The following is a 27,140-nucleotide window of genomic DNA, read 5'->3' on the forward strand; positions in this document are numbered from 1 at the left end:
TTGGTCTCCAAAAGAAAATTTATTCCCAAAATTGAAGCCACAGGTGTAGAAATTCCCCCAACCTGGCCTCTGTCCTCCTCTACCAGACAATCCCCCAGCCTCTAGAATAAAATGCCCCTTTGGGGCATAAGCGCCTTCTGGAGAGTGCCCCTATCTGGGCTCCCCTGGGCCCCCAAATCTGGCTGGGCGGCTCATTCACAGCTCAATGTGTTCTGTCTGGAGTGGCTCCCTCGCTGATGACTTGGCCCGGAGATCCGTCCAGAAAGCCACTTCCTCGTCTTTGAGCTTCTGGGCTGCCTGAATGGGGACGCCAATCTGCAGGTACCCTTCATTCTGGTCATACACCGGCCAGTGGGGCAGTCCTTCCCCATTGGGGTTCCTGGAAAAAGAATCAAATAAAAATTCCCCCAAGTTACTGTGTGATCCCAACAGCCCTGAGATATGCAGGACCCTTGGCCTCATCTCCGCCAAGAGAGAGGCTCAGATGCCTCCAGAGGCAGGGAGCTCATGAAATCCCGGGCAGTGGGTCCACTTGCAGGGAGCTCTCGCTGCTGGAGGGCACAGGGCCAGGGGATCGTCCAGCGGTAGAAGCTGCCCCTTCCCAGCAGACATGCCCTCCCCAGCCCTGCTCCATCTTTGCCACCAGGCTCACCCATTCCGAGCAAAGTTGGCCCACAATTTCATCACCGTCTTACTCAATTTGGTCTCCTCTTCTGACACATTCCCTGTGGGGAAGGAGAAAAGCCTTTGCTACTCAAAGTGCAGCTTATGGGCCCACGGCAGCCCTTGAGAGCTTGTTAGACACTCAGAACCTGAGCCCCTAATCCAGACCTACTGAGTCGAAGCCTACATTTTAACAAGCTCCTGGGTGACTTATGTGCACTTCAAGCTTGCGAGTTACCGATCTAGGGCTCGGTGAGGGCCTACAGCCAACCATACGCTGGCTGTCTTTGTTTTGGGTGCCCACACGCCCACCTCCTCTTCGGGGCCAATCCCACAGCCTGGGGTTCCCTCGACAGCAGCCGCACCTTGGAAATGCTCTCTGCTGAATCTGGTCTGAATCTCCTTCACCCACCCACATTTTCATAGAATCCAAAAAATAACCCAGCAGTGGCCCTGAGGAGTCACCAACCGGGAAATGCCCAAGGGCGCTGGTGCACAGAACAGCCCTGAGGTGGGTCACATGCAAGTCGTCTTAACTGCTGGGAGTTCAGGCATTGGAGACATTTGTGAAAGGGTTCCTTTCAAATATTGTACAGTTAAATATATTAAGTTAAAAAAGATAGGGGTTTTAGACAGACTGACACACATCAGCCCCGATTCTCACTGTACCCTCCCTCACACTCTGACATGCTCTTGGGAGTGGGAAGTGAGTGGTGGCATCCTAGCCCCTGAGGGGCCCTGCAGGTGACCCACCACCTGTCCTCTTGTCGATGCCCAGGCCCAGGTCCTTAGAATACATGGATGCATGTCCTCTAACACACACGTCACAGCAGGAGAAAGACTGGCGATCTCTGTAGTTCAAATCTACTATGGTTTGAATTTGGGAAACTAAGACCTAGAGAGGAGGAACTTGCCCAGGGCCACCCAACCTCAAGACTTGAACCCAAATCTCTGAACTCCAAGTTTGTAGTCACCAAAGGGTCATCACCTTTCAAAAATGGGGCCCCGAAGACTGAGAAGAGTTCATCCCCATGGTCCCCTGTCACCTTCTCAGGTTTCATGTCTGATGAGAAGCTTGGGCGATACTGGAACTCATACATGTAGGTGGGGAGTCCGGCATCTGAAAAGACATGATTCCTGCACAGTTCATTTCACCAGATGCACAGCTGCATGGTACCAAGGTCCCCAGGGGTTCCAAGCACTCAAGGAATTGGTGGCACGCCTGGGTCCTGATATACAACATTCACAGCAGCTGCCCTTTGTGAGTGCCGTGTGCTGAATGCTGTGTGGCCCTGCAGGAACCCCTGTTAAATGAATGTTAAATCTTTGGGTAAATCCATTCAAAATACCATCATTTTGGGGCACTGAGTCAATTCACCCCTTTGCCTGCTGATGTGTTCAAACACAAGAACAACTATATGCTCACTGTTTACACTACTGTAGCTCATTGATAACAGGCTCATTTTAATTCCTTTGGAAAATATCTGTAGCACAATAGATGTCTTCTATTTTGCTCAATTTTGAGTGTTTTGAGTATTTTTCTCACCTATTCTAAGAGGAGAGAAGCAAATCCAAGTTGCTGGTCTGAAAGCAAGGAAATCTACATACAAATGTGCACAGTGGGGAAATTTGTGTCGGGGTCTCAGGAAGCTGCAAGCTCAGCATTTCTGATTTCTCTGTCACCTCACATATCTCGTTTCCTGCAGGGCCCAGGGAAGGCTAAGGTGGCCATGGTGGAAGAGATGCCAAGGAAGGACAAGGCTGCCCCTCCTCTGCTCCCCTGCCCCTGTGCACACCAGCCCCTCTCCTTCCCCCACAGAAGGTGTCAGTCTTCTAGCTTCCTCAGACCTGCCTGGCCCTGCTCCTTCGGCCTCACTGGTGGGCCACTGGCCCGGGAGCTCAGGGCTTTGCACCAGGAAGAATGCCACGCACAGCAGAGTGACTCTAACAAGGAAAGGGTCTGGCCCCAAGTCAGGCTGGTGGGGAAATTTTGTGACTTCCCCCCCTTAGGTAGAGTAACAAATCTGGAAAATGCAGAAACAAGAAAAATGAACAAAAAGATCACATATAATCCCACCAGAGAAACTTCTATTAATATTTTAGCACAGATCCCTTTTATGTATATAAAATTGGGGTAATACTGTATATGTTATTTTGTAATGACTGAAATTTCTTCATGTCATTAAGTATTCAGTCACAAAATAGCTAAACAATATATGCCATCCTGACACGAGGAGGTAGAGCATTTATTTAGTGACCTTCCCCACCCCTGATTTTGCAAGAGGTATTGTTCAAGGTCAAGTGGAGCTCACCCAACAGAGGGAGCATAACTGCCTCTGCTGCTCAAAAGTTTTTGAAAGGAACTCAGAACCCAACCACCGAGGAAAGACCTACTGTGAATGAGAGTTTGTAGTCGCATGCTTCCCAAGACAGAGCTCTTTCTCTCTCACTTCTTTTAACTTTCTGCCTTAAACCACTGAGATTTACAAAATCCCTACAATCACAACACAATTTTTCAAAGGAAAGTAGGGCACAGATTAAATAACAACAATTAGGAATAAGAGAAGCAGAGCGGGACAGAGAGTAATCAAAAATACACAATTTAAAACGTCATTTTTTTTTTTGCGAGGAAGAGCTTATGAAATTGGCAGCAGTTTTTGTTTTTTAATCTGTGTATCCCAAGTGAGAGAATTAAGAAATCCCACTCTTAAACACTGAAAACCAAATGCACTGTATGAATCAAGAACTTTAAAATGTTCCGATGGCCCAGCCTGGTAACTTCATTTCTAATAACCAATCCTAAGGAAATGATGAGGGACTTGGCTAAAGATTCATGCACAGAAGGCTGAGCATGTTTTCTGTAGCATCAAAATATGAGCAGCCAGACGAAATATCCAACAGCACAGGAATGTGAAAGAAAATTGTGATGCATCATTCCACGAAATAATGGATGTTTTTTTGATGAGTTTTTATTGGTGTTGAGGAAATTCCTATAATACAGTTTATAGAAGCAAAAGACATAAAGTTGATTTTTTAATTATATGTAAGACGTTGAAAGATCATTAGAAGAAAATAGACCAATAATTTATGGCAGACACTTCCAAGTGAAGGTAGTGTTTCCTTCAAATTTCCCATGCTTTCAAAACTTTCTACAATATGAATTTTATATTCAGAAAAGTTATTTTTTTAATCAAAAAGTAACAAAAATAAACTGAAAGAATAATTTTGATAAAAATCTGTGTAGTCCTGGAAAAAGACCCTGGACTCTATGTCATGAGATATCAGATTAAAAACACAAGTCCAGGATGGCTGGGACCAGCAGGTGATGTAGAAAAAAATGCCTGCTACAAATCAGACACATGTCAAAAGGCAAGACCAAGTTTATGAAAGCACAGACTTGACCCCAGGCAGCCCCTGGCTAGCGAGTCTCATCAGGACCCCCAGGGGGAGGCAGCATAGTTGGCACCTGGACATCACTTTATTGAGTGCTTGGGGACATGGCAGGGCAGCTATAGCTACTTTTTATCATGCATGTAAAGTCTCAATCTTAAAACCCCTGCAGCATGGTTAGAGAGAGGTCTGTCTGGCCCAAAGAACCATTTCCTGGCTTGCAGACTAGGTAAAGGAGAGCTTCTAGGAAAGGAAGGGTCCTGTGAGGCCCTCAGAAGGTACCCAGAAGGGCCACCTTTCCAGCTGAGCTCATCCAGGCCTGACCTCACACTCCACCCACACCGCCTTGCATCAGTGTCGGAAGGTCCCGTGGTGGACCCAGCAACGAGCAGGACGGACAGGAGCCGGCTGCAGACATTGACCTTCTCTAGACCGCTGTCCCCGGACCTCCCACTGCTCACTTCTTCTGGCTTTCTTGATCTCAGACCACCCTCCTGATCCCATCTTGACTTCACTCTAACCCAGCTCTGTTAGTTAACAAACTAGTTTGCAGCCAGCTCTGATTTTGGAGACCTTCCAAGACACATCTTCTTAAGATTTGCCCTCCAGCACCATGGATCACAGTAACTTCAGGAGAGGAGCCCGTGTGGCAGATGCTGTTGGTGCCTCACCATATCCCCTGCTTCTGGGCATGCCAGCCTGACTTCCCCCTCTGGCATCTGAAACCTTTGCCTGACACCTTTAGCCACCTGAGATCATTCTGCCCCAGGTGCAGCAGGTCAGAGCTCCAGGGAATTAGCAACCCCCTGGCAACAGCCTTCAACCAATGACTCATGGAAACTGAAGGATAAGTACTCCAGTTTCCTTGATGCTCTCATGGGGGACCCCTGAGACATGTCCTTGCTGGTTCCCTTCTCCAGATCCAGGTGTCCACAGCAGATACTCTGCAGGGCAGCACTGATTGGCTACCTTCTCTTTTCCATGTCACTTCTCCACTCCTCTACTGGTGTTTTCTGGGATCACCTTGAAATAATCTACTTGCACTTGGATCCTATCTCAGAGTTGGCTTCTGGCGGAAACCAAAATGAGACAGTGTTCCACCCCAGGTCCTATGGAATTGGCCTTGGAGGCCTGACCCTTGGCAGTTCCCACATATATGTCTATATGGAGGCGCTGACAAGACAGAGAGTGAGGCTGACAGAGTTCGTGTCCCTCTCCTGACTCACCTCTGCAGGAACGGGCCACAATCACAGATGGGACACCAAATATCCCATCTCCCATCAAGTCCAGGAACAGGTCTTTCTTTTTGACAGGGTCATCTGTCCTTCCTAAATACTTCTCAATGGCCACTGGAGTGAGCTCCTTAGGGATGTTCTGAAATGGAGCAACAGTGAAAGGGACCACCGACCCCCTGGGGAACGACACAGCTTCTCCAGCCAGGGAGGAAGGCTGGTGTGAGCGGTGAACCTCTCCACCCGGGCACTCCCTACCCCTCTGCCCCACCAACGGAAGGTGGGAACGGAGAAAAATGGGGGCAGACCCATCCAGCCCCAGGCTTCATTCTGCCTGTTAATTGCTCTGCAATTTGGGATAAGACCCTGCCCCTCTTTGCGTCTCAGCCAGTTCCCATGATTCCTTACAACAAGGGGGTAAGAGTTCCACAGGAGGGATGCGGCTGTGTCCTGGTCCAGCTTGTCTTCGGAGAGCGGGTAGCCCATTAGCTGTTAAAACGAAGGTCAAGCAGCTGTGATCACTGGGAATTAGTGAGAAGAACCACAATGACCGAGCAAGCAAGCCCATGAGGGCTGATGGTCACTTTGCCACATCTTCACGAGCGCAGGTCTTTGACCAATTGGACAAAATCAATGAATCAAATGAACTTACCATATCCAGAAACTCAAGGAGTGCAAAGAGGACAAAGTAAACATTAAGAGAAGCTGTCCCAGTGCTTTGCAACATGAATTTATGTACAGATTAGGCTACAGCCCCCACACTGGTCATCCTGACAGAGAGGAAGGTTTCAGCCAGGCTGGTGCTGAAGCGGAGGGCTCTGGGGCAGCTGACACAGGCCTCACAAATGCCCCCTGTGGCTCTGCCACTTCAGTGTAACGCCTGGAACTGTGCTGGAGGGAGAACTACACAGCCCTACGTGTAACTCCACCCAAACCTCTGCACCAGGAGACTTGAGCACATTCTAGCATAGCTTCTAGAAGCTTAAGGCTGGACCCCTAGGATGACCCCAGACCCCCTTAAAAATACCTGCCAGGAGGGTTTACTGTTTGTTCTAGCCAAAACCTGCAAGCAGGCAGATAGGTCCCTAAAGGCCCTCTCAGAGCAGCTACTTTAGAAAGCCTGCAATTATGTATCCTGTCTCTGCCCTTTGAGATGTAAATCTGCCACCAGAACCGTTTCCTCAGGGCCTGAGCGCCATCTCCTTGAAGTGCCAGTGTTCAGGAGACACCTCACTCTCTCCTCCTCCCTTGGGAGGGTAAATGTCTGACATCAGTGGGTGTCTTGCTTCAACGAGTACCCCTGCCGCCTGTCATAAAGACAGAAGTGTGTTTCTCCTCCAAATTGAGCCACTTAACAAATCCAGGTGGCCCATGCACAGGGACAAGCCCCTCACACCCTGCAGTCCCCTTAACACACCCCAGCCTGTGAAGGCCTCCAGCCTGTTGTTTCGGGGACTTGAGTTCAATGCACACTGGTCTCTTCTCCCGACTGTGACAGTGTGACTGAAACCACTTCAACCAGTGGCCAGCTTTGTTTACCTTGGACAGAAGGGCAAGCCCTCCAGACCTTTAGAAGTCGATTTCAACTCCGGAGGAAGGAAGTGCCAGTGTTTCCAGTTAGATAGTAGCAGCAAGTGTGGGGTCTGTGGAGAGGGCACCTCAGTTTCCCCATCTGCCCAAAGATTATCTCTGCAGGGCCCCCGGCACCAACATTTCAGCACTCTTGGCCTGGGTTCCCACCACCCAGGGGACGGCTGGCCCATCCCAGAGACGGTCTCCACAGTAATGTCAACTTGCGCGAAGGGGACAGCTGTCCCGGCCTCCGCGGGGGTCTGGAGAAGGAGACCAGAGTGGGCAGGGGCAGCAGGTCTAAGGAACCCGCACCCGCTCACCGTGGGAAGAAGCCAGCCAAACTCTTGCTTGTTGATGCCGATGATGTAGGGAATGGCGTTGAATTTCTTCTCGGCCAGAAGCTCCTCCGGCGTCTTTGGGAGCAGCACACCGTCAACCACCGTGGGCAGGAGGAGGCAGCTCTGGGGGAAGGCGGGGGCTGTCTGGGCTTCCTTCTCCAGGCCTCACCCAAGTCCCATCCCCGCCCGCCTGAGCACAAGGCCAGCACCACAGACCTGCGTGGCCATGGGCAGCGGCCAAAGAACTTTGGGTCCTGACAAAAGGGGCTAAGGCTGTGTGGCCCCAGAGGGCAGAAGACAGTAGAATGGTTGGGGGTGAGTGGGTGCAAATCTTCATTCAAATTGGCATACGTACACATGTATTTAAGTATGGAAATATGTACATATTTACATATTTTTATATATACTTGTATAAAACATATATGTATATATCTCAATTTGAAGTGTATGCATATCTATGTGCAGCTGTCTATCCACGGTCCATTCCAGTTATTCCTGGTTGCTAAGTGCTATGAAGTCACCATGAACTTTGAATTAGCAAATACTATCTGCCTTTGAAACCTGACTGCCACTTACTAGCTGGTAACTTGGGAAAGTAATTTCACCTGCTTGCACCTCAGTTGCCTCATCTATAAGATGGGCTGTCATGGGGCTTAAATGACTGAACAATGCAGAACGCTCAGCACAGCCCCAGGTACCTGGGAAGGGCTCGATAAGCATTAGCTGTAGTCCATCAGCAGTGATACTGCAAACCCCTCACATACACACCAGCCCAAAGGGCCGTGTTCCCCACTGATGGCAAGTGGACCTGGATAACCCCCAGGCTGTGAGGCCCTGTGGCTCCTGGGACCTGCGTCTGCTTGTCAAGAGCCAATGAATGACAGGCCAGTTCTGGCTGCTACAGCAGTTCTGCAAAGGGCATCTGACTCGGCAGGACAAGGGAGCAAATCCGAATGCAGTGGGGCTGACATCAGGGGAAAAGACCTCTGGGCCACCACTCCTGTCTTCAAAAGGCTGCTCAGTTCAGAGGGCTCTGGAGAACGAATGGTGCTCCAGACAGTGAGAACGGCATGACCAAAGTGACAGAGGTGTCACTGCACAGCGCTGATCCCAGGAAGCTCCTGGGCTTGCAGGAACGCTGTGGGGTGTGGAGTGGAGAGGGGGCCGGACAGCGCAGCGCACCTCTGCAGGGCCCAGCGCCTCACAGCCATTCGGGTATGATTTGAAGGAGTTAAGTCCATGGAGGCAAGGGGATTTGTCTTGTAAGGAAGGTCGGCCTTTTAAGGAGGTGGTGATATGCCCAGTGATACTTACAAGGGTAAATCTGGTAGCCCCATGGGGCATGGAAGGAGGCAGGAAAGGAGAGGAAAGGAGGAAGATAGTAAGAGTCTGGGAGACAACGGGGGTCGGATCTGACTGGGGCGGTGTCCAGGAGGTGCCGACTGACCCCAGCAGCAGTGAGAGACAGAGTAACTGCTGTTGGCCAGAGTGGGTGCGAACGCTGCCCCCCGTGCGGGCCCCCTGTGCGGGCCTCTGCATTGCCCTGCTCAGGTAAAACACCCAGGGGCATGTCTCACGGCTTCTTTCTGACACCCCACAGCCTGCCCACTAGCAAATCCTGTCAGCCATTACTTTAAAAATAACCAGATGCCATCCTGTCCTCACCACCCCTCTGCTATGGGCCTCATTGTGGGGGAGCAAGCCCCCGCCTGGATGATTGTGGCGCAGCGGCCCCCAGCTGCTGCCCCTGCACCTGCCCTGCCTTCCCTACCATGGATTTCAGCGCGGCAACTGATGAATCCTTAAAACCCAAGGTCATGCCACTCCTCTGTTCAAAACCCTCCTGATACCTCCCATCACACTTGGAAGCAAAACCAAGTCCTGTAAAGGGCCACCCCCACCACCTCCCTTTTCTTCTGTATCTTTAAGCCTGTTCTCTCTGCTCTCTCTCCTCTCCAGCCACGCTGGCCTCCTGCCTCAGGGCTTTTGCGGTTGCTGTTCCCTCTGCCTGGAACATTCTTCCTCCCGTTTTCCTGACAGTTGGCTTCCTGGCCTCTTGCAGAACGTGGCTCAAATGTCACCTTCTCACTGAACCATTCCCTGACCCCGTGTAAATCCAAATCCCTGGCAAATTCTATCCCCATTTCCCACTACATTTTCTCCATAACTCTGGGCACCATCGAACGCATCCCTTACTTTCTTTGTTTACAGCGCCCTTCCCTAACTCCAACAGGGCAGGGGATTGTATCTGTTTTGCCTGTTTCACCGCTATAGCCCCAGCTCCTAAATTAGGTCCTGGCACAAAGTAAGTGTTAATTAAGTCTTTGCAAAAGACTGACTGAATCTCATTTAATCATCACAACACCTTTTAAGGTTAAGTACTGCGATCCCCAGGGAGAGAGCGGAGAGGCCGGCACTATGAGATGTTGCAGAGGTAATGCAATGGGAACCTGGAAACAGCAGGGAGGCAGGAGGGGAGGAGAGGGAGGTGAGGAGGCCGCCACGGCAGTGTGCTTGTGGCTGGGAGGAGGGTGGTGTCCTCAGGACTGCGATTCATGGCTCCCTCCCAGATGGTCCTACAAGCAGCACAGCTCGCGAAGCCAAGCAACCCTGCAGCCTCCCGGGAGAAGAGCGGGGCTCCTCACTGAAGGCTCCCGAAGGAGCTCCTCGCCCAGTTTCCTCCACCGCCCCATTGTGGAAGTTTCCAGTCCAGCTTCTCCCTCAGGGGAAGTTTTGGGAGCAGGAAGTGTAAATAAAAAGTGGGGAGTGGGGAAGTCTGAGCCCAGGGAACACAGAGTTGATGACTGGGAGCCCTGGACAGGGCGTCACGGGAACAGGTTCAGGCCTTCCCCGGGCCTCCGGGCTGCGTTACCCAGGTCAGTTACATGCCCGCCTCCAGGCCTCCGTGACATGACGTCAGGGGTCACTGTGAGTCCACAAGAGAGAATTCTTTCATTCATGCTTGACTTAAAAGTGGACTTTAAAGGTGTGAAGACTTACAACCTGTAATCAAGAAATCAGAGGTCCTTACCTCTCTGGGGTCTCCGAGAAAATCAACAGAGAAGAATTTCTGTGAAGACAAAGGCAGAGGATACGGGTGAGAAGGCTTCTGGGAGAAAAGCTGATCCTTGTGACCTGCGTGCCAAAGGTGTCAAGTTCTCTCTCCTGGTGCCACCCTGGCGGGGCCGAGAGGAAGTGGGCAGGCCTGGCAGAGGAGCGAGGCGAGGGAGGGGAGGGAGCTCCCGAGAGGGCGGTGGTGCTCGGGCCTGCCCTGCCTTCCTCCAGTTCCTTGTCTTGCTCTCACAGGCAACAATACCCCAATTTTCCTTTGGGGGATCCCCCTCTTTCCCACTCTAACTCCATGAATCCAGGCATCTATTTGTGACCTGGGGTGCCCTACCTCCCAGACCCGAGGGTTCACTTCAGAAATGGGCACATGCCCATGTCAGTCCAATAGAGTTACCCCGAACCTTTTGCTGGGATTACTGTGACAGGGTTTGCAGGCCTGTAGGTCTAGAATGCTGCTGTTGTCTTTAACCTTCCTGGTGGAAAAACCTGCCCAAGAGTGAAGACAATACTGAGAGGTTAAAAAACTGAGGGATAGTGACAGATCCTTCATGATTCTGTATGTGTATCTGGATCCAGCCATGCCTGAAGCCACATACTCCTGAACTATCGTTTTCAATTAGGTACCTGAAAATTCTGTTACATTTCTTTCTCTGCTCAAGGTACTTTGAGATACATTTCCTCATCTGGCATTGGAAAGTCATGACTTACAGAGAAGCTCACTGAAATTCACCACACTCCACACTTCTCTTTGCCGTGTTCACTAAGATTGCACTGACTGTGATGTTACCCTGTAGCTAACAGGTCTTAGCAGTAGGCAGCAAGGGACCAGCTGGGGTGCCTCCATGATAGGTCATAGTCCTACCAGCCAGGGGTGCATGTGGGTGTGTGTGCCTGCATGCACGTGTGTGTGTTTGGGGAAAGTGGATAATCACAGAGACATTTCCCCATCATCTCAGAAAATCTCAGAAAGACAGTATGTGTCTTAGGTCCTTTGGGTTTTCTCAAAGTCACCAGCTCTCCCCTTATAAGGTGGGTCTTCTTGAGCCACATGAAGAGTTGCTGAAATCAATTGCCTCTTACCAGGCATCAGAAAACTGTTGTGTTTTTATGCTTCAAATGCTTTGGTCACCTTATCTGAGAAACCAGGATTCAAGCCCCAAGGCCACACTGTAGTCAGCCCATGGAAACAGCAGTCCAATGCTCGAGCCCTGTCCCTGGGGGCCCAGGAGTCCTCAGGACCCGTGGACCAGACAGTGCAGGGGTGCAGGCTATGCCGAGCTCACATTCAAAACCCCCACCCCCACCCTGAGAGAATAGCTCCTGTCGAGCCTTCATGCTGTATTCTCTGGGTGCCTGCCCCTGTGATGACACAGTGCCACAGGCACCCAGCAATCCTCAGGTGTAACCTTCTTGGTTACTATGATGAATGAATCCCCTCTTTGTGCTCCCACCACACTTAACCCACAGCGTGTATGGGTGTGTTTCTCCTTGGATAAGAACTTATGAGCAGGGACTATATCCTATTCGTGTCTGCATCACCCTCCCTGGTACTGCGTCATACACTTAGCATGGATGAATGCATGGGGTTGGCCAATACATGGAGTATGGGTGAAGTGGGTGGAAAAGTGAATAAATGAATGTTAACTGGCAGGTATTTGATTTTAGAAGGATGGATGATGAAGAAATATATGATGGCTGGACAATACATAGATGACTAACAATAGATAAATGAACATTATGGATGGATGCATATTGGATGGATGAGAGGATATTGGTGAGGTGGTTAGATCGGTGGGTGGATACGTGGCTAATGAGAAGATGGATGGATGGATGGATAAATGGATGAACGGATGGTTGGTCAGATGGGTGAATGGATGGATGGATGGGTATTCTAGAGTCATAATTGAGGCAGTCTCAGAAAATCTAGAAAATTGGGCCACCACTCAGTTATAACTGAGTCAGTTTCTAAATTAATGAGGATTAAATTATGACAACCTTTCTGGAAATCTTTGTTCTTAATCACCCCACCCTCGCAATTCAGGATGGCAGTTACCTTTGGGAATATATAATGCTTAATTTCTTAAAAATATGTCTGAAAATAGGAATGGCAAAATAGTAGGTTTTCGTAGAGCTTGGGGATTATTACATAATTTGTTCCTTATGTTGTTTTTTGACTTTGCTAATGTTTGAGACACTTCATGATACAAAAGAAAAAAAAAGAGATTCTCCATCCAGATCCAGAGTCTGACTTGGTCCTGGGAGGGAGGCGAGACCCTGTTCCAGGGGACAGCTGGGGTGATGACTCCTGGGGCCAAAGCTTGTAAGGCTGCAGAACGGATGCACTTACCATCTTCAGTGACGTCTCCAGGAGCTCATCCTCCGTCTTCTGGCGCAGGCAGTGAACAATGGCAGCTGAGGTGGTAGTTTTACACCCAGCAAAGAAAGCAATTTGCTGCAAAGATGACAGGTGACAGCAGAATTCAAGAGCCACGTCCCTTCCCTCAGTCAATAAAGAGCTGCTCTGTCCCAACCTCTAAGACAGCAGGGGCAGCAGACAATACTGGAGACAAGGCGGGTCTGGGTCCCAGTCACGCCCACTATGAACCTGCCTTTGTTACCTTATTTCCGGTAAAATGGGTTAATGATCTCAAAGCTGAATGTCTAAAGAGAGGCAGCATGGGGTGGGGCTTAGGAGCATGACATCCAGGATCACACTGTCTGGTTTTAAATCTCAGCACATCCTCCACTTTCTAGCCATTTGGCCTCAGGCAGGCCACTGGCAGAGGGCAGCCAGAAGGGAAGGTGCAGAGGGAGAGAAGCCATGCGCCATGACGGTGGGGCCTCGAGGAGCGTGCAGGGCTCCCCAGAGCTCCACACAGTGTCTGGCTGCTGTCCTCACCAATCCACGAAACCAAGTCTCAAAACCCTACCAAAACGTGCCACATCACTGGCGCCAGTGGGCACTCCTCAGAGAGCCTCCTGTTGCTCACTTTTCCTTGGCTTCCTAAGTGTCCAGATAAAGACAGCTCCTCCCCAGGGTCCGTGCAGCAGGGCCCCTTCCAATGTCCCCATCCGCAGCTCACGCCAGGTTCCCTCTGCGTGTCCTGCTCTGGCCACATCAGCCATTCTCCCTGTCTCACCTGGGACACTTCCTACCGCCGCAGGACATTTACACATGGTGTTCCCTCTTCCCAGAATATTCTTTTCTCACCAAATAAATGACCATTCATCCTTCTGATCTCCACTCAGTGATCTGTTTTTCAGAAAGCCTTTCCTGATAACCCTCCCTACACACTAGACTAAGTACTCCTTTTATATTCTGTTATGACATCAGGGAAGCCTTTATTGCTCTTATCCCAACTGACGTGTTGTAATTGTGAGATTCTATCATCATTAACCTATCTCCACCATTAGCATGGAAACTCCTAGATGCCTGGCTAGATCAAAATGATTTGCTGAGTCACTGCATGAATCAAAACATGAATTCTCCAGGAACCCGCCGCAGTCACAACGCCCCCCGAGAGGAAACACACCAGGCCCACATGCTGTAAGTGGGCTCTCCAGAACTCAGACCCTCAGACAGACAAGACAAGGACAGTCCACTTCCCAGCCCAGCTTGGCACCCACCTAGACACACCCTGCAAAGTATGGTCAGAGGACTGTACGCTCCAGCAGTCCAGAGTCAAGGGTTTGAGGGCCAGCTCTGCCCTGACCACTCTCTGATCTTGACAAGGTCTGCTCTCTGGCCTAGTTTGGTCAGTGGGAAAACTGGGAGGTTGGGTGAAGTGTCTCCTTGCCCTCTGACCTCCAAGATTGTTTGAGGATGTCAGCTGGATCCCATGGCAAGAAAACCCCCTGCAGACTCCAGCAGTGCACAGCAAAGGGCATGGGGCGATCCAGTGCACGACCCTACCTGAGCTATGTCCTTTGTACTGCGCCTGTACAGTACAGGACTGATGACCATGCCACTCTCAGAGATAGCCCGATGGAAGAGGTTCTTGGCCAGGGGAGACAACACCTGGAGGAGAGAGCACAGGAAGAGAGTTTACACTCCTGGGGCAGAGGATTTCAAGAGCCATCCCCATCTGCAGTTCTGCCCTGGCTCATTCTCCTGGGGGTGCTGGGGCTCAGACACGACAGGTCCTGGCCTCGAGGGTTTCCCTCGAGGCTGACCGTGGGGCCTGGCTTCTCCAAGAAAATCTCAGTAGGCAGGAGCCAGGAGTGCACAGTGAGGGGCAGAACCGGAGTGTGAGGCACGCTCTGATTACGACAATCAAAAGTATCTGAAAGACAGCTTGGCAGTTGGCAACGCTTTAAAGACACAATTCTGATTCCACATTTCCATTGCTCAGAGTTTATTCTAAGAAAAATGATCATGGAGGCACACATTTCTAAGAATGCTCAAGCTGTTTATAATAAAATGGAAAATAAAATTAACTCGGAAATAACCAAAGGTTCTAATATTATGAGATTGGGTAAATAAACCATTCTTCATTCTTACCGTGGAATACTATGCAACTACAAGAAAATAATACCATGGAAGAGTATTTAATATTTAGAGAGATATGTATGTTATAATGATAAGGAAGGTTTTTGTTTAAAAAATCAGAGATAGACAGATTAATAGACAGATAGAGTGAGTCATGGGAAAACACTAGAAAATGCCCATGGTGACATCCCTAGGAAATGGGATTAGGGATACTTTTTTGTCTGAGTTTCTCCATACTATTCCGTTCTCTCCAATTTTACTGAATATGAAAAATATTTTCATCCTAGTATTTAACCGTGAAACCAATACATATTATTATACCAGTCAGTAATAGACCCTCTGCTCAACTGTGAGGTTGCTAGAGGGATTTACAGCTTCCAGCACCTTCTGATTTGGTTTTCATCTTTGTTTCCTTCAGCGCCTCCCCCAGCCCCACTCCCCACCCCAGGTTCCCACAGCCCCTGCCCCATCCCCCCACCAGTCCTCTCTGCCCACTCCTCCCCCAGCCCAGTCCCATCCCTTAATCCCAGAGACCGCTGCCCTCCCTCTGGAGCAGGGACAGGCCATCGGACCACCCCAGACGAGGACCTGACCGGTACTTGGTGCTCAGGTCCCCTCGGAAAGCAGATCTGCCTTCAATCCAAACAATCACACTCTGCCAAGCTCTCGTGATTCCCTCCTTTTACTCATAATTTATACCCACCCTACTTCTCAAGAGAAGTGAAGTGGATCTGGGCCTAATGTTAAAATGATTGGGGAGGAGGAGAGCTCAACAAGTTAGAAGAGTAGGAGTGTCACTGCTGCAGGCTATGGTGAGAGGTCCTTAATGGCTCCACGATGTTAACTTGAGCTCTTGAGCTTCCTGGGGCCAAGAGAGTCTGGCCATTAGCTCCCCACCATCTGGTCCCATGCTGAGTACAGTCGGTTCTGAATCCAGGGCTTTTAATGAAGGTACCCATGGCTGGATTGGCTGGTCTCCCAGTGAGGGTCCCCATGAGCAGTCACATCAGGGCCGGGAACACTTACGAGAACAGAGACACTTTCACTTCCTGCAGACTCTCCGAAGATGGTCACAGAGCCAGGGTTCCCTCCAAAGTTGGCAATGTTCTCCTGGACCCAGTGCAGTGCAGCCACCTGGTCCAAGTGACCCCAGTTACCCCGGCTGTGTTCATCCCCAGTGCTGTGAGTAAGAAAACAGGGTGTGGGTGGGGGCAGCAACTTCATGGCAGGGGTTTCAGGACCACAGATAGGGCTGGGGGCTCTAGGTCAACCTTCCTGAGTAAGCCTGGGCTCCCACAGCCCTGACATGGGGTCTTCCCCTGCCTTCCATTCCTGAAGCACTGTTCTGTTGTAGGGCTCTTCATTCACTCATCCAGCATCTATTTACTGAGCATCTACTATGTGCCAAACACTGTTCGAAGAGCCACGAGCACAACTGAGAACAAAACAGGCAGAACCTCTGACTACATAGAGATCCCACTACAGATTCTCAACAGATATACATGGAATATGACATCAGGTAGTGAAAGTGCTGTCAGGGAAAATAATACAGAGTAAGGGAAAAGGCAGGGAAGGGGCAGTGGGTTCTATTCTAGATCACATGACCAGAGGCCTTTTTGAGCTGTAGCATTTGAGAAGAGACCTGAATGAAGTAGCAAAGGAGCCTTGCAAGTATCCAAAGAAGGGAATTCCAGGCAGAAGAAACAGCAAGTGCAAAGGCCCTGGGGTCCAAGGAACAAAAGTTTGAGTGTAGGACATGCAGCTAGAGGGCCTTATGGGCCTTGGTAAGGACTTTGATATCATGGTAAGTAACATGGGCAGCCACTGCAGGGAAATGACGTGATGCAATTTATGTCTGAAAGGATTACTCTGGCTACTCTGTGGATCAGATAAAGTGTAAAAGTCGCAGGGTTATAAAAGTAAGTGGTTTTTGTAATAACTTAGGTGAGAGACACCAAGGGCTTTGATTAGGGTGGTTACAAGAGAGGAGGTGAGAAGTGGTTGGATTCTGATTATATTTTAAATGTGGAACCAAGAGGATTTTCTGACTGACTAGATGTGGGGTGTGAGAAAAAGACAAGCATCTAGGCTGATCACGGAGCTTCAGCTGGAAGGAGAGAGCTGCCAGCAGTTGAGCAGCAGGCACTGTGGGGAAAGTAGGAGTGTTTCTTGGGGGAGGAGCTGTGGGGGTCAAGGGTTAAGTTCGTCCGTGTGGGTGTGAGGTGCCCTTCAGTCATCCAGTGGAAACAGCAGGAGGTGGAAGGAGATGTCCATCTGGATTTCAAAGGAGAAGTTGGGGCTGAAAGAAGGAACTATGAAGGTGCCCCCTGAGGTCACTCAGGGAACCAGTGGAGATGGAGAAAGGCCTGAGGACAGGAAGGAGGGGGGTCCAGTGAAGGGACCGAGAAGGAGCAGCCGTGAGGCAGGAGGTGGCCAGAAGCCAAGAGAAAGAAGCTTTTCAAAAGGGTGCGAGGGATCACGCGTGGATGCTGCCGTGACCGTGTGCGGATGCTTGCCAAGGTTGGGCCAAGAGCTGTTGGGACACTGGTGACCTCACCCTGAACAGTGCGGTGGTCACAGTAGAGCCCTGGCTGGCACAGTGGAGAGGCTGAGAGGAGAGGAAGCTGGGGGCGCTGGTGTCTGTTGTGCCGGGCCAGGGAGCGGCCAGGCCGTGGGTGAGGACTCTCAATCAAGGCGACGCATCCTGGGGCGTGACCCCTGGGGAGAACCTTCCTTCTACTCTAGAGGTTTTTCCAGTCAGGAGCCCACCTCACCCCCAGGCGCCCCATCAGTCATCTCAGGGTCACAGGTCATTCAAAAAAGGTTCACAGTAACTGTCCTGCAGGAAACCTGGTTCCTGTCCCCATGGAGACTTGATGTACAAGACACTAGCCTTCACCCATGTATGTGTCAATTCCAAGAAAGAAATGGGATGAGTGGGCCTGACATTCCTCCCAGAAGGGCTTTGCATTGGAATCCGATGCTCTGACAACCTCCAACTGCAGCCACTGGGATGGCACAGGTGAAAAGGAGATGAGTATTTCAGAGGAGGTAATTATTTGGATTGGGCCTTGCAGGATGAATAGGAGTTTATCAGGTAGACTAAGCATTCCAGGCACAGGGAGGAGCATCTGCAAAAGTTCAGAAGCAAGGGACCAGGGTGGCTGGGGAAAGAGAAGGTAGAAGAGGTCCAGTTATGAAGGGACTTAGATGTCTTACTAGGGAACCTAGCAAGACCCCCTTGAGGGCTGCATGACAGAGCTGAATTCCTGCACCCTGCTTTGGGGGCCAGTGTGCAGTGAGGAGGGCCCAGCATCTTACCTGAAGAATCCCCAGATGCCCAAGCGGTACTGAATGGTCACCACCACCACGTTTTCATGGGCAGACAGGGCCAGCCCATCGTAGGTTGATGCCCCGCCCACCATCAGACCACCTCCGTGGATCCACACCATCACCTGGACAGGGAGGAAGCAAATAACGGTTATAGGGAGCAAAGCTGGGAGGGACCTCATGAGGTTGTCTGGTTTGATGGCCTACCTGTTGGCCATGGCTCAAGGAGACTGTTTCCAGAAGTCCCCCAGTCCCCAGCAAAGCTGGAACTCGCAGTTGCTCGCCTCTCTCTTTCTCCCACCTGGGGCTGAAGCCATGATGCCATTCGCCCTGCCTCTGCCAGTCTCCCTGCCTCCAGTGCCACCTCCTCCCAGGGTTCCTTACACTGAAAACATCATCATGGGAACAGCCAAAGGCTCAGAGTGTCATCTTCTCTTGGAGCCCAACCTCAAAGCCACCTCCTCCGAGAAGTCTTCAATCATTTGACTAATATGAGCTGAGAACCTTCTATGTGCCAGGGACTGTGATAAGAATTGAGGTTGAGAGTGGACACAGAAATTCATAACACATGGATCTTGCATTTAAAGAGCTTGTGAGCAAGGAAATGAGAGTGGCTAAAGTAATATTGCAATAATTTTGTTAGTTTAAAAAAGTCATTCATAACATGAACTATGTGCCAAGTATTTTCCTAAGCATTTAAAAATAAACGATCCATGAGGCTCTCATTCCCATTTAACAGACAGGAACTGACTAGCCCTTGGCTCAGCCTTCACCCAGAAACAGACAGGAAAGTGATGCACTTAACCTGCCCGAGGTCATACAACTAATAAGTGGTGCAACCAGGGTTTGAACCCACAGTCTGGCTCCAGAGTCCACGTGTTGAGCCACTCAGCTCACGGCAGCCAATGGCCATGACCAGTGGGTCACTGTTAACATGGGCATAAGACCTTCCCTTCAACTCTAAGGTTTCAGGAGCTCCTCCCCTGTGTATTCACCAGGCACTGAGCCAAACCTTGGTCCTCATCGCTGGATACTCACATGTGATTGTTCCCATTTTGAGGAACGAGAGCCAAGCTGCTCAGCTAATGCAGGCACCACCAGGATTTAACCCCGGACCCTGTAATTCCAGAGCTGGTGTCCATAACCAGAGGTTCTCCTGACTCATGGTTCCCAGAGCCCCTGTCTGTCCTACACCCCGGGGCCTTGCCTACTTCCAGGCAGAGGGAATTGGTTCATGTTCATCTCTGGGTGAAGGCTGAGCCAAGGGCTGGTCAGCAGTGATTTGCTGAAGCTCGTTGACATCTGAGAAGCCAGATGGTAAGACCCTCGAAAGCAGGGGCTGCATGCTAAGTGTTTTGTGTCCCTCCTTTCTCCTAACCCCCTAAGGGGGCACTGAGTACACAAGAGAAGAATGAATGCAGGAATGAATGAATGAGTGAACTTTTGTCCCAACATCTTTGTGCCAAGCATGTGCAGGGCCAGCTTCTAGACAAGTCCACAGAGGTCCTCCCCCCATCCTGGGCATCATGCCAGGTGTGTTGCCAGGAGATGGTTGGGTGCCGACCCACCCCTCCCCACACACTTGCACCTTCTCCATTCCAGAGACCCCCTTCTTTTTCCAGTGGACCCTCCCCACCCTCCAGCAGGTGCAGAGCCTGGAAGCCTGCCCCACCTGCAGGTCTCCTTTATTCCAGAGCTGCTGACTCCCTGGGTCACCAAGGCTGCCAGAAGACAGTTAAAGTGGGGAATAAGCTACAGTAAAATCCCAGGTAGCCAAAGGCTAAGGAAAAGTGCTTCTTGGATTGCCCCAGGCTGTCCCAACACCTCTGACACTTTCCCCATGCTGGGCCTCAGTTTCTCTATTTGTAAATGAAGGGTTGGGTTGTGTCTTATCTCTAAGATTCCCTGCAGCTCTACCTTATTGGAAATTATGTTTTAGCTGCTTTGGGTGTCAGATTCCTAATCTGGCAACTAAGAGTAATCATTCTTTTCCTCCTATTAGCATAAAAGAACCTGGAAACATTACAGTGTGCATTAGACAAGCACAGCAAACTCCCCCAGAGGCCCTCCTGTCTGTCACCAGGGGAAACTGAGGCATGGAAAAACGTGTTTCTGTTGGTCATGTGCAGCCTGGATCTGGCGGCTAAAGGAAGCCCGGGGCCCTGGGAACAGCCATGGAATGATAGCCTGCCCCCCAGCTGTGTTCAGCCTCTTCCAGTGGCCCCAGAAGGCCCAGAGTTCTGGAACTCGCTACTTACTGGCAGCCTGCTTTGTTTTGTCAGGTCAGCGGGAGTGTAAATATTTAGGTAAAGACAGTCTTCAGAAAACTTGAGATCAATGTTCTCCTTTCTGTTGGTAAAGAGCTCTGAGAGCACCTGCCCGGTCACTGGGTCTTGGGAGCACCTGGGGAGAAAGCAGAACTCCTGGGGGTCAGTCAGAGCTCAGTCAGGCCGTCTCCTGCACACAGGCCAGGCCTCGGGCCTGCAGGTGTAGGCTGCTAAATAGACTTGTTCTCACCAGACTTGAGAGACTGGGATGGCTAGGAGGCCACCTGGGGAATCTGGGTGAGGGGCCCTGGGGCTCACTAAGGTTCCCCAGGACCACATAGAGTAAGAAGGCCTGGCACCTCTTGGGATACCTCATATGTGACCCACCCGGGAAAGACCCATTCCCCACACAGCCTGGCTGCAGCCAGCTCTCTGCTGGCTCCCAAGGTAGGCTAGAGGGTGACCATGTTCCTCCACTATGAAAACATGCTCTAGCCCAGGGGAGACTTCCACAAGCCATGAGAAATCACTCAAATGACAGACATTAGGGCCTACAACAGGTCAGGGGTGAAACATCTGTGGGGCAACCCCAGGAGAATTGCATTCTAGTCCTGCCTCAACCACTAATTTGCTGAGTGACCTTGGGTGAATTCCTTGCCTGCTCTGACCCAAATCTGCCAGGCCTAAGTGAGGGGAGTGATTTCTACAAGGGTCTTGCAGCCTTGACATGCTAAGATTCTATCATTAACCCATCCCAGGGAAGCACTGTTTAGCGCCTTAATAACAAATCTTGAAGATACAACACAGATAATAACTGGTACTATTTTAGGGAGTCCTCCCAGCATGCCAGGCATTGTTTTAAGTACTCTTTATGTACTAACTCATTTAATCTCAGATCAATGCCATGACATGGGCTCTATTATTATCATCCCTATTTTATAGGAGAGAGAACTGAGGTTAGAGAGTCTGACCAGGTTCACATAGCCAGAAAGATCCATCATGTCATCCTTATATTTCCAAAGCTATAAGCAACATCTCTGACTTTTAGTGTGTGCGGAAGGCAGCCACCCCTGCCCCCAGGACATAGGGGAGATAACTGAGGCTCTGCAGTGTTCGGTGACACAGTTGTCAAGGGGCAGATTCAGAGTCTGCAAAGATGACTTCCTGATCCTATTCTGGGGGACTTTCCCCAAGACCAAGGGGGATAATATTCATAAAAGAAGAAATTCAAATGTCAAAAAAGGAAAACAAGAGTTCAACATTACTGGTATTCAAATAAAAACAGAATGAGCAGCCAAACTATATATAATCATGATAATAATAATAATATGTATTATTTTGACTCCCCAATAGCCAAAAATATTTTCTGGTAACCCCCAGCACTGCCAACAGTCTGGTGAATGGAGGTTTTCCTATATTAATGGACAGAGTGTAGTTGGAGGGGCATTTAACAAAAAGTGCATAGTCTTTCACTCAGAAGTGTGATTTCTTGGAACTTATCCAAAAATATTCATGACTGTGCATAAAATTTACCTATAGGATGCTTATCAGAGCACTAACAATATTATCAAAAACATTAATAGTAACTTAATACATTACTTACTAAATCAAGTAAGAGACTAGGTAAATAAATCATGATTCAATACCTAAAGTGATACAGCTTTAAAATGTCAGGCTGTGATATTTAAGGACATAGAATGCTGTTCGTGCTATAAACGAGTGAAACAGGTTTCCAAACGATTTGTATAGGGTGATGTGACATTGTGATTTATAGTAAGAAACACATCTTTGGTCTTCGCCCCATTTCCATACGCCCCGATGCGCAGCCCCAAACCCTAAGTGGACAGCAGCTCCTTTGCTCTGGGCCTCACCCGTATATCTCTTCCTCTGGTTCTTGCTTCTTATTCCTTAATATCCTTGGTCACAAACTGGTAATTTAAGTGAACCAGTTTAGAACTGGTTTCCTGAGCTCTGTGAGCCACTGGAGCAAATTAATGGAACCCAAGGAGGGGGTCATGGGAACCTCTGATTTACAGCCCGTTGGTCAGAAGCACAGCGGACAACTTGGCCTTGCACCTGGCATCACTGAGCCCCTAACCCGTGGGCGCGGACACTACCTCCAGGTGGACGGTGTCCGCATCAGCTGAGTCACAGGGCAGCCAGCTGGTAGCAAATAACTTTTTGTTGGTGTGAGGGGAAAAGACCCATGAGTTGGAACTGGGTTTAGAATCTCACGTGATTCTATTTTTAAGGGAGGAAATATGTAACAGATAAAAGACTGGAAAAATAGAATACAAAATATAAACAACAGTTCTCTCTAGGTGGTGGAATTGTGTATGAGCTTCATTTTCTTAGCTTGACTTACCTGTCCTGCCTCCTTTTTCTGTCGTAAGTAGGTATTACATTTGCAATCAGAAAATAAAAATAGTGAACTTATTTGAAAGAGAAAGGAGAGAAGGGAAGGGAAGAAGATGACAAGAGGTAACCCTGGAAATTCCCAGTAATGCTTTGCTGAGATGAGTAAAGTCTGAATCAACGCTCGGAGGCGTGCAGGTGCCCTGGGAAGGCAGCTGCGAGGCCCCCGTGACCTGCGTGGCCAGGGTGACTGGGACACTGCAGCCACTCCTCTGCTCCCAGCTAGGTAGCTAGGCACATGTGGGCTCTGAGGACTCTCCCGGTCAGCACCCTGAAGCGCTCCCCACCCACACACCTCCTGGCCTACCCCGCTCCCCAGCTATGGCAAAGTTCAAGACAGGAGAATAAATGGAATCATGACTTCTGATCCCCCTCACCTGCTCAACATTTTTTTCCCTAAGCACTGATCATATTCTAACATATACATTACTTACTAATTTGCATGTTGTTTATTATCTATCTAGAATGCAAGCTCCATGAAGGTGGGATCTTTGTTCTGTTCACTAATGGATCCCAGGAACTTAGAAATTGCCTGGCACACAGTAGGCGCTCGATAAATATTTGCTGAATAAAGGGGTTAGCACACTGTGAGAATTTGGGGATGTTTTTTAAGGATCTACAGTATCTTGAGGATTCCAGCATGAAGGGCAGGCCACCCAGAGGACTGCCTTGGCTCCGTCCTGCATCTCTCGGAAACAAACATTCCCACTGAAAGAGCCGAAGCCCCTACCCTGCCCCGCCGGCTTACATAGGAGGGTAAGAGGTGGTATTCTTCACGAAGGTCCATGGCTCTGCAGGCTGTGGTGGAGCAAACCTCAAGGATCCAAGAGGGGGCTTGGCAAAAGGGATTCCCAGGAAAACTGCCACAGGCCGTGCAGATCCTTGTAAGCCGGCGTATCTCCCCAGGACTTGGCCATGTGCGGTGTCCACGACAGGTGGCGCGGGTGGGTGCCCTGCTAGACACGGGGAGGAAGTGAGGACCCCCAGCCGTGCAGCGTTTGCTCTGGGCTCCAGGTGGGTCTTTCGCATGTGACCTTGAATTAATCACCTAAACTCTCTAGGCCTCAGTTTCTTTCATAAAAGAGAGGGGAAGTGAACTCTCCTTCCTACCTTACAGAGCTTCCTTGAGGAGCAAATTGGAAGGTATAACTGGAGGTATATCAAGTAGAAAGAAAATGCGAACAAGGAGACCTGCTAGGAGTGACTAAGACACTCGGTGTCCCCTCTCAAGAGCCTCTGGCAACGACTGTCCATGGGATCCTGGTGCTGAGCTGCCCGCTGGGTGGGGGCGTGAACAAGAGGAAGCCCTTTGTCTCAGAAACTCTGAATCTTCTAGGGAAAATGGGCCACAAACCCACTTGGCGCCTCTTCCAGGAAGAAAGGGGCCAGTGTCCTGAGAGAGCCACCAGTAAGGCTCTCCGGGAGTCAGAAGAGGGAGTGAGGCCCTCTGACGGGTGGCACGATGGAGGCAGTGGCCCGGAAGCTGGGCCTCGCCCAGCAGGGGAGGGCTGAGCAAGGGGAGGGGGAGATACAGGTAGAGGAGAAGAGAAGGGGCTGAGGGGAGGCTCTGAGATGACATAATGCAGAGCGAGCCCCTGGGGAGCAGGGAATCATCCTGTCATGCCTGGGGGGCCTCGATGCCAGCCTCAGGGTTCAGGCTGCCTGTAGTGGATAAGTGAGCAGCAGGGAACAGTTCTGGGGTGTGGGGAGAGTGAGGCAGTCACTTGAAGAGGATTCTCCTGGCGCTCTGAGCAGGGTCGTCCATAGGGCAGAGAGACTGGGGGTCAGATTCTGATCTGTTTCATTCTTGTGGAGCAGACAGTGTCCTCACTGAGCGGAAATTCATGTCCCTGCAGCTACACATCAGTCCTGGTTCCACTCACGGGAACTACCCAGAACTTGCGTGTGCAGGCCGCCCTTCAGACACTTGGTCTGCCCACCCCTCAAGTCTTCTCCTGCGCGTCCTCAATAGCTTCAGCATGAGTTACTCCTCATAGGCAAAGATTTCTAACCTGCCATCCTCCTGATGGCTCCCTTTTAGACACAGAAGGTCAGCCTCTCTTGCAAAGTGTGTGGGAAGAACAGAAAAGAATAATCCAGATCTGGTCTTCCCGAAGAATATCCAATGATAACCTTCAAAAAAGATGAAGTGGACAGAAGCCCAACTGGCCGGGATGCCTGAGTAGGTGGATTGGGTAAGAGGTATGAGCAAAAACGGTTAATGGCAGCAGTTCCCACTTATGCTATATGTCATGTTTATGTGCTGAGCACCTACTATGTGCCAGAAGCGCACCCCAGTTCATTTAAATTCATCTTCACAAAAGCCAAGCCAGGTAGGCATTGATATGCCCATTTTACAGATGAGGAAACTGAAGAAATGGAGGCAGCCAGTACGGACTTTCTAAAGATGGAAATGGGATGGCCTTGCCAGGGGGTGACCAGCAGGAGGGGAATAATCCACTCTTAAATCAGTTCTTAATCCACTCTTATAGTCAGTGCCAGGCCTCTCACGGTGTCGCACCCCCAGGAAGAGGATAAATCCAGATGGGGCCTGGGCTGTCAGAGCCCTGAAGGCCAGCACGCTGGCTGTGGACTCAGGAGCCATAGGCAGATGCCAGAGCATGGTTTTCCAGCTGACCTTGGGCACGTACATTGCCTTCTCTGAATCTCAGTTTCTCCATCTACTAAATGGCACAGATGCCTCCTGCAGTCCCTTGCTGAACCCCTGTGTTCACCGTGTCTTTTATTTTCTGTATGCTGACCATTGGGCTTCGGTGCCTCTGCTGATCCCGGAGAGGGCCTGCCCCTCCCTGAGTCAGCCCGTTCCCAGAGATAGCAATCAACCTGCCCTTCCAGCAGGCAGGATCCCAACCACATTCTTTATCAGTTCTCACAATCTAGGCCACTGTGCTGCCCCAGTCACGCCAGGGCTAGATCCCTGACAGCTGTGGGCAGCTTATGCTCCGGGGCCTGTTGAAATTGGCTAGTTTGCCAGTCCTAAATCTGCGTATCCTGCCTCACCTCCTTTTCCCCCACAACCACAATAAAGACTGTTCTGCAGAATTCCTCCCTCCTCTGGACCCACCCTGGGGCTTCCCCTTGGGGCCTGTCATGGCGAGCTGTAACAAACCATCTTTTCAACGGCAGTTGGTTCCTGATCATACCCCAAATTTTCTATTACTACACTATATTTCAAAACAACCCCTTTTGTTTGCCCTCAATACCAGGTGCTCTTTAGAAACAGCCCAACAAGGTAGGTGCTGTTGTTATCCCCATTTTAGAGAGGGGGATACCGAGGCCCAGAAAAGTACTTTGCTTGAAGGACACACAGCTCCTGAGTGCCGAGCTGGGGTTTATTTGCTGGGGTTTATTTGGTTCCTGAGTCGATTCTCATCTGAAATACGTTATCGAATAAAGAGCAGAGCATTCCTATGAAAGTTTTCCTAAGCCGAAATGGTATAAGGTGAAGGGTTTCCCCTGCTTTCAGGAAGTTCTCATTACACAGCTTTGCTTTGAGGAAAGACCTAACATTAGTACAGTAATGGAGAAGTGAAAATCCTCCTTGGATTTCTTTGGGTGGGGAGAACAGGTACAGCTGTAGGTCTTTGGCAAAGGGAGGTAGAAGGCGAGCTTAGAGAAGCAGGGGGAGCCTGTACTAACGTTCTGCTAAGTCACTCTCCATGGTTCGTCCACATCTGGACTAATAATCAAGGGGAAAATAAACTGAGCTCTCCGCAGTCCTCAACTGCACGGGGCGGGAACAGCTGCGGTCTCGGGGTCTTCATGCTCCCGCGCGCCGGTGGCCCCGGCTCTGTGCGCCCAGACCAGAGAGCGCGCGCTGCAGCGGACCCGCGCTGTGCGCCCTCGGCCCTCTACGCATCTCCCCCATCTCATTCCCTCACAAGGCCTTCCAAACGTGCCCCTACGATTTGCATTTCCGATGGACTCACCCAAAGCCGCGCAGGAGGCCAGGGAGGTCAGGACAGCCGCGAAGAGCCACATGGTGGAAGGCCTGCAGCTCCCGGGCCTGCAGGTGTGTCCCGGCTGCTCTGAGGAGCAGGGAATCCAGCCGCAGGGCTTTATCTTGCGTCCCCAGCTCGGCCGCTACCGCCTGCGCGCCTTGCCCGCCCCCAAGCTCCCGCCCCAGACTCCCGCTCCCACCGCCTGCTTGCCTAATCAGGGAACAGTGGAAAACTCTTCCTCTTTCTGAAGATCGCTTTAGCTGTGGGAGCCGCTAAGCCACGCCCACCCAGAGTTCACCCTCTTTCATCGGACCACCCCGTACTAAACTCTGATTAGATAGTCGCTGATTTGTCCAACAACTTGCTACACAAGTGTTTCCTCACTGTGGGACTCTAAACCCCAGTGGGCTGTG

At 50.4% G+C, this 27,140-nt stretch overlaps 1 protein-coding gene across 2 annotated transcripts; it reads right to left on the reverse strand.

Annotated features, from left to right (window-relative positions):
• On the reverse strand, window positions 1-26,870 carry LOC130681011 (liver carboxylesterase-like). Of its 2 annotated transcripts, none has more exons than XM_057492977.1 (14): window positions 26,716-26,870; window positions 23,514-23,718; window positions 20,342-20,486; window positions 18,075-18,208; window positions 15,780-15,933; window positions 14,178-14,282; window positions 12,612-12,716; window positions 10,227-10,265; window positions 7,178-7,318; window positions 5,694-5,774; window positions 5,280-5,427; window positions 1,652-1,783; window positions 653-725; window positions 1-379 (listed from the first exon to the last, which is right to left on the reverse strand). In XM_057492977.1, the coding sequence occupies exons 1-14, from the start codon at window positions 26,765-26,767 to the stop codon at window positions 196-198; spliced, it is 1,698 nt and encodes a 565-aa protein (XP_057348960.1). In that variant the 5' UTR covers window positions 26,768-26,870; the 3' UTR covers window positions 1-195. The 2 variants fall into 2 exon arrangements, with proteins under 2 accessions (XP_057348960.1, XP_057348958.1); XM_057492975.1 differs by having other exon boundaries at window positions 23,514-23,721.
• Between the last annotated feature and the right edge of the window lie 270 nt (window positions 26,871-27,140).

Source organism: Manis pentadactyla, chromosome 15 (assembly GCF_030020395.1).
Source record: "Manis pentadactyla isolate mManPen7 chromosome 15, mManPen7.hap1, whole genome shotgun sequence".
Lineage (NCBI taxonomy): Eukaryota > Metazoa > Chordata > Mammalia > Pholidota > Manidae > Manis > Manis pentadactyla.

Excerpts from the sequence above, each read along its gene's own strand:
- LOC130681011 (XM_057492975.1), bottom strand. The coding sequence starts at position 26,767 with ATGTGGCTCTTCGCGGCTGTCCTGACCTCCCTGGCCTCCTGCGCGGCT. Across the intron at positions 23,722-26,715 it reads GGCCTCCTGCGCGGCTTTGG|CAGGGCACCCACCCGCGCCA; the intron begins GTGAGTCCATCG and ends CCCCGTGTCTAG. Across the intron at positions 1,784-5,279 it reads TGTGGCCCGTTCCTGCAGAG|ATGCCGGACTCCCCACCTAC; the intron begins GTGAGTCAGGAG and ends ATGTCTTTTCAG.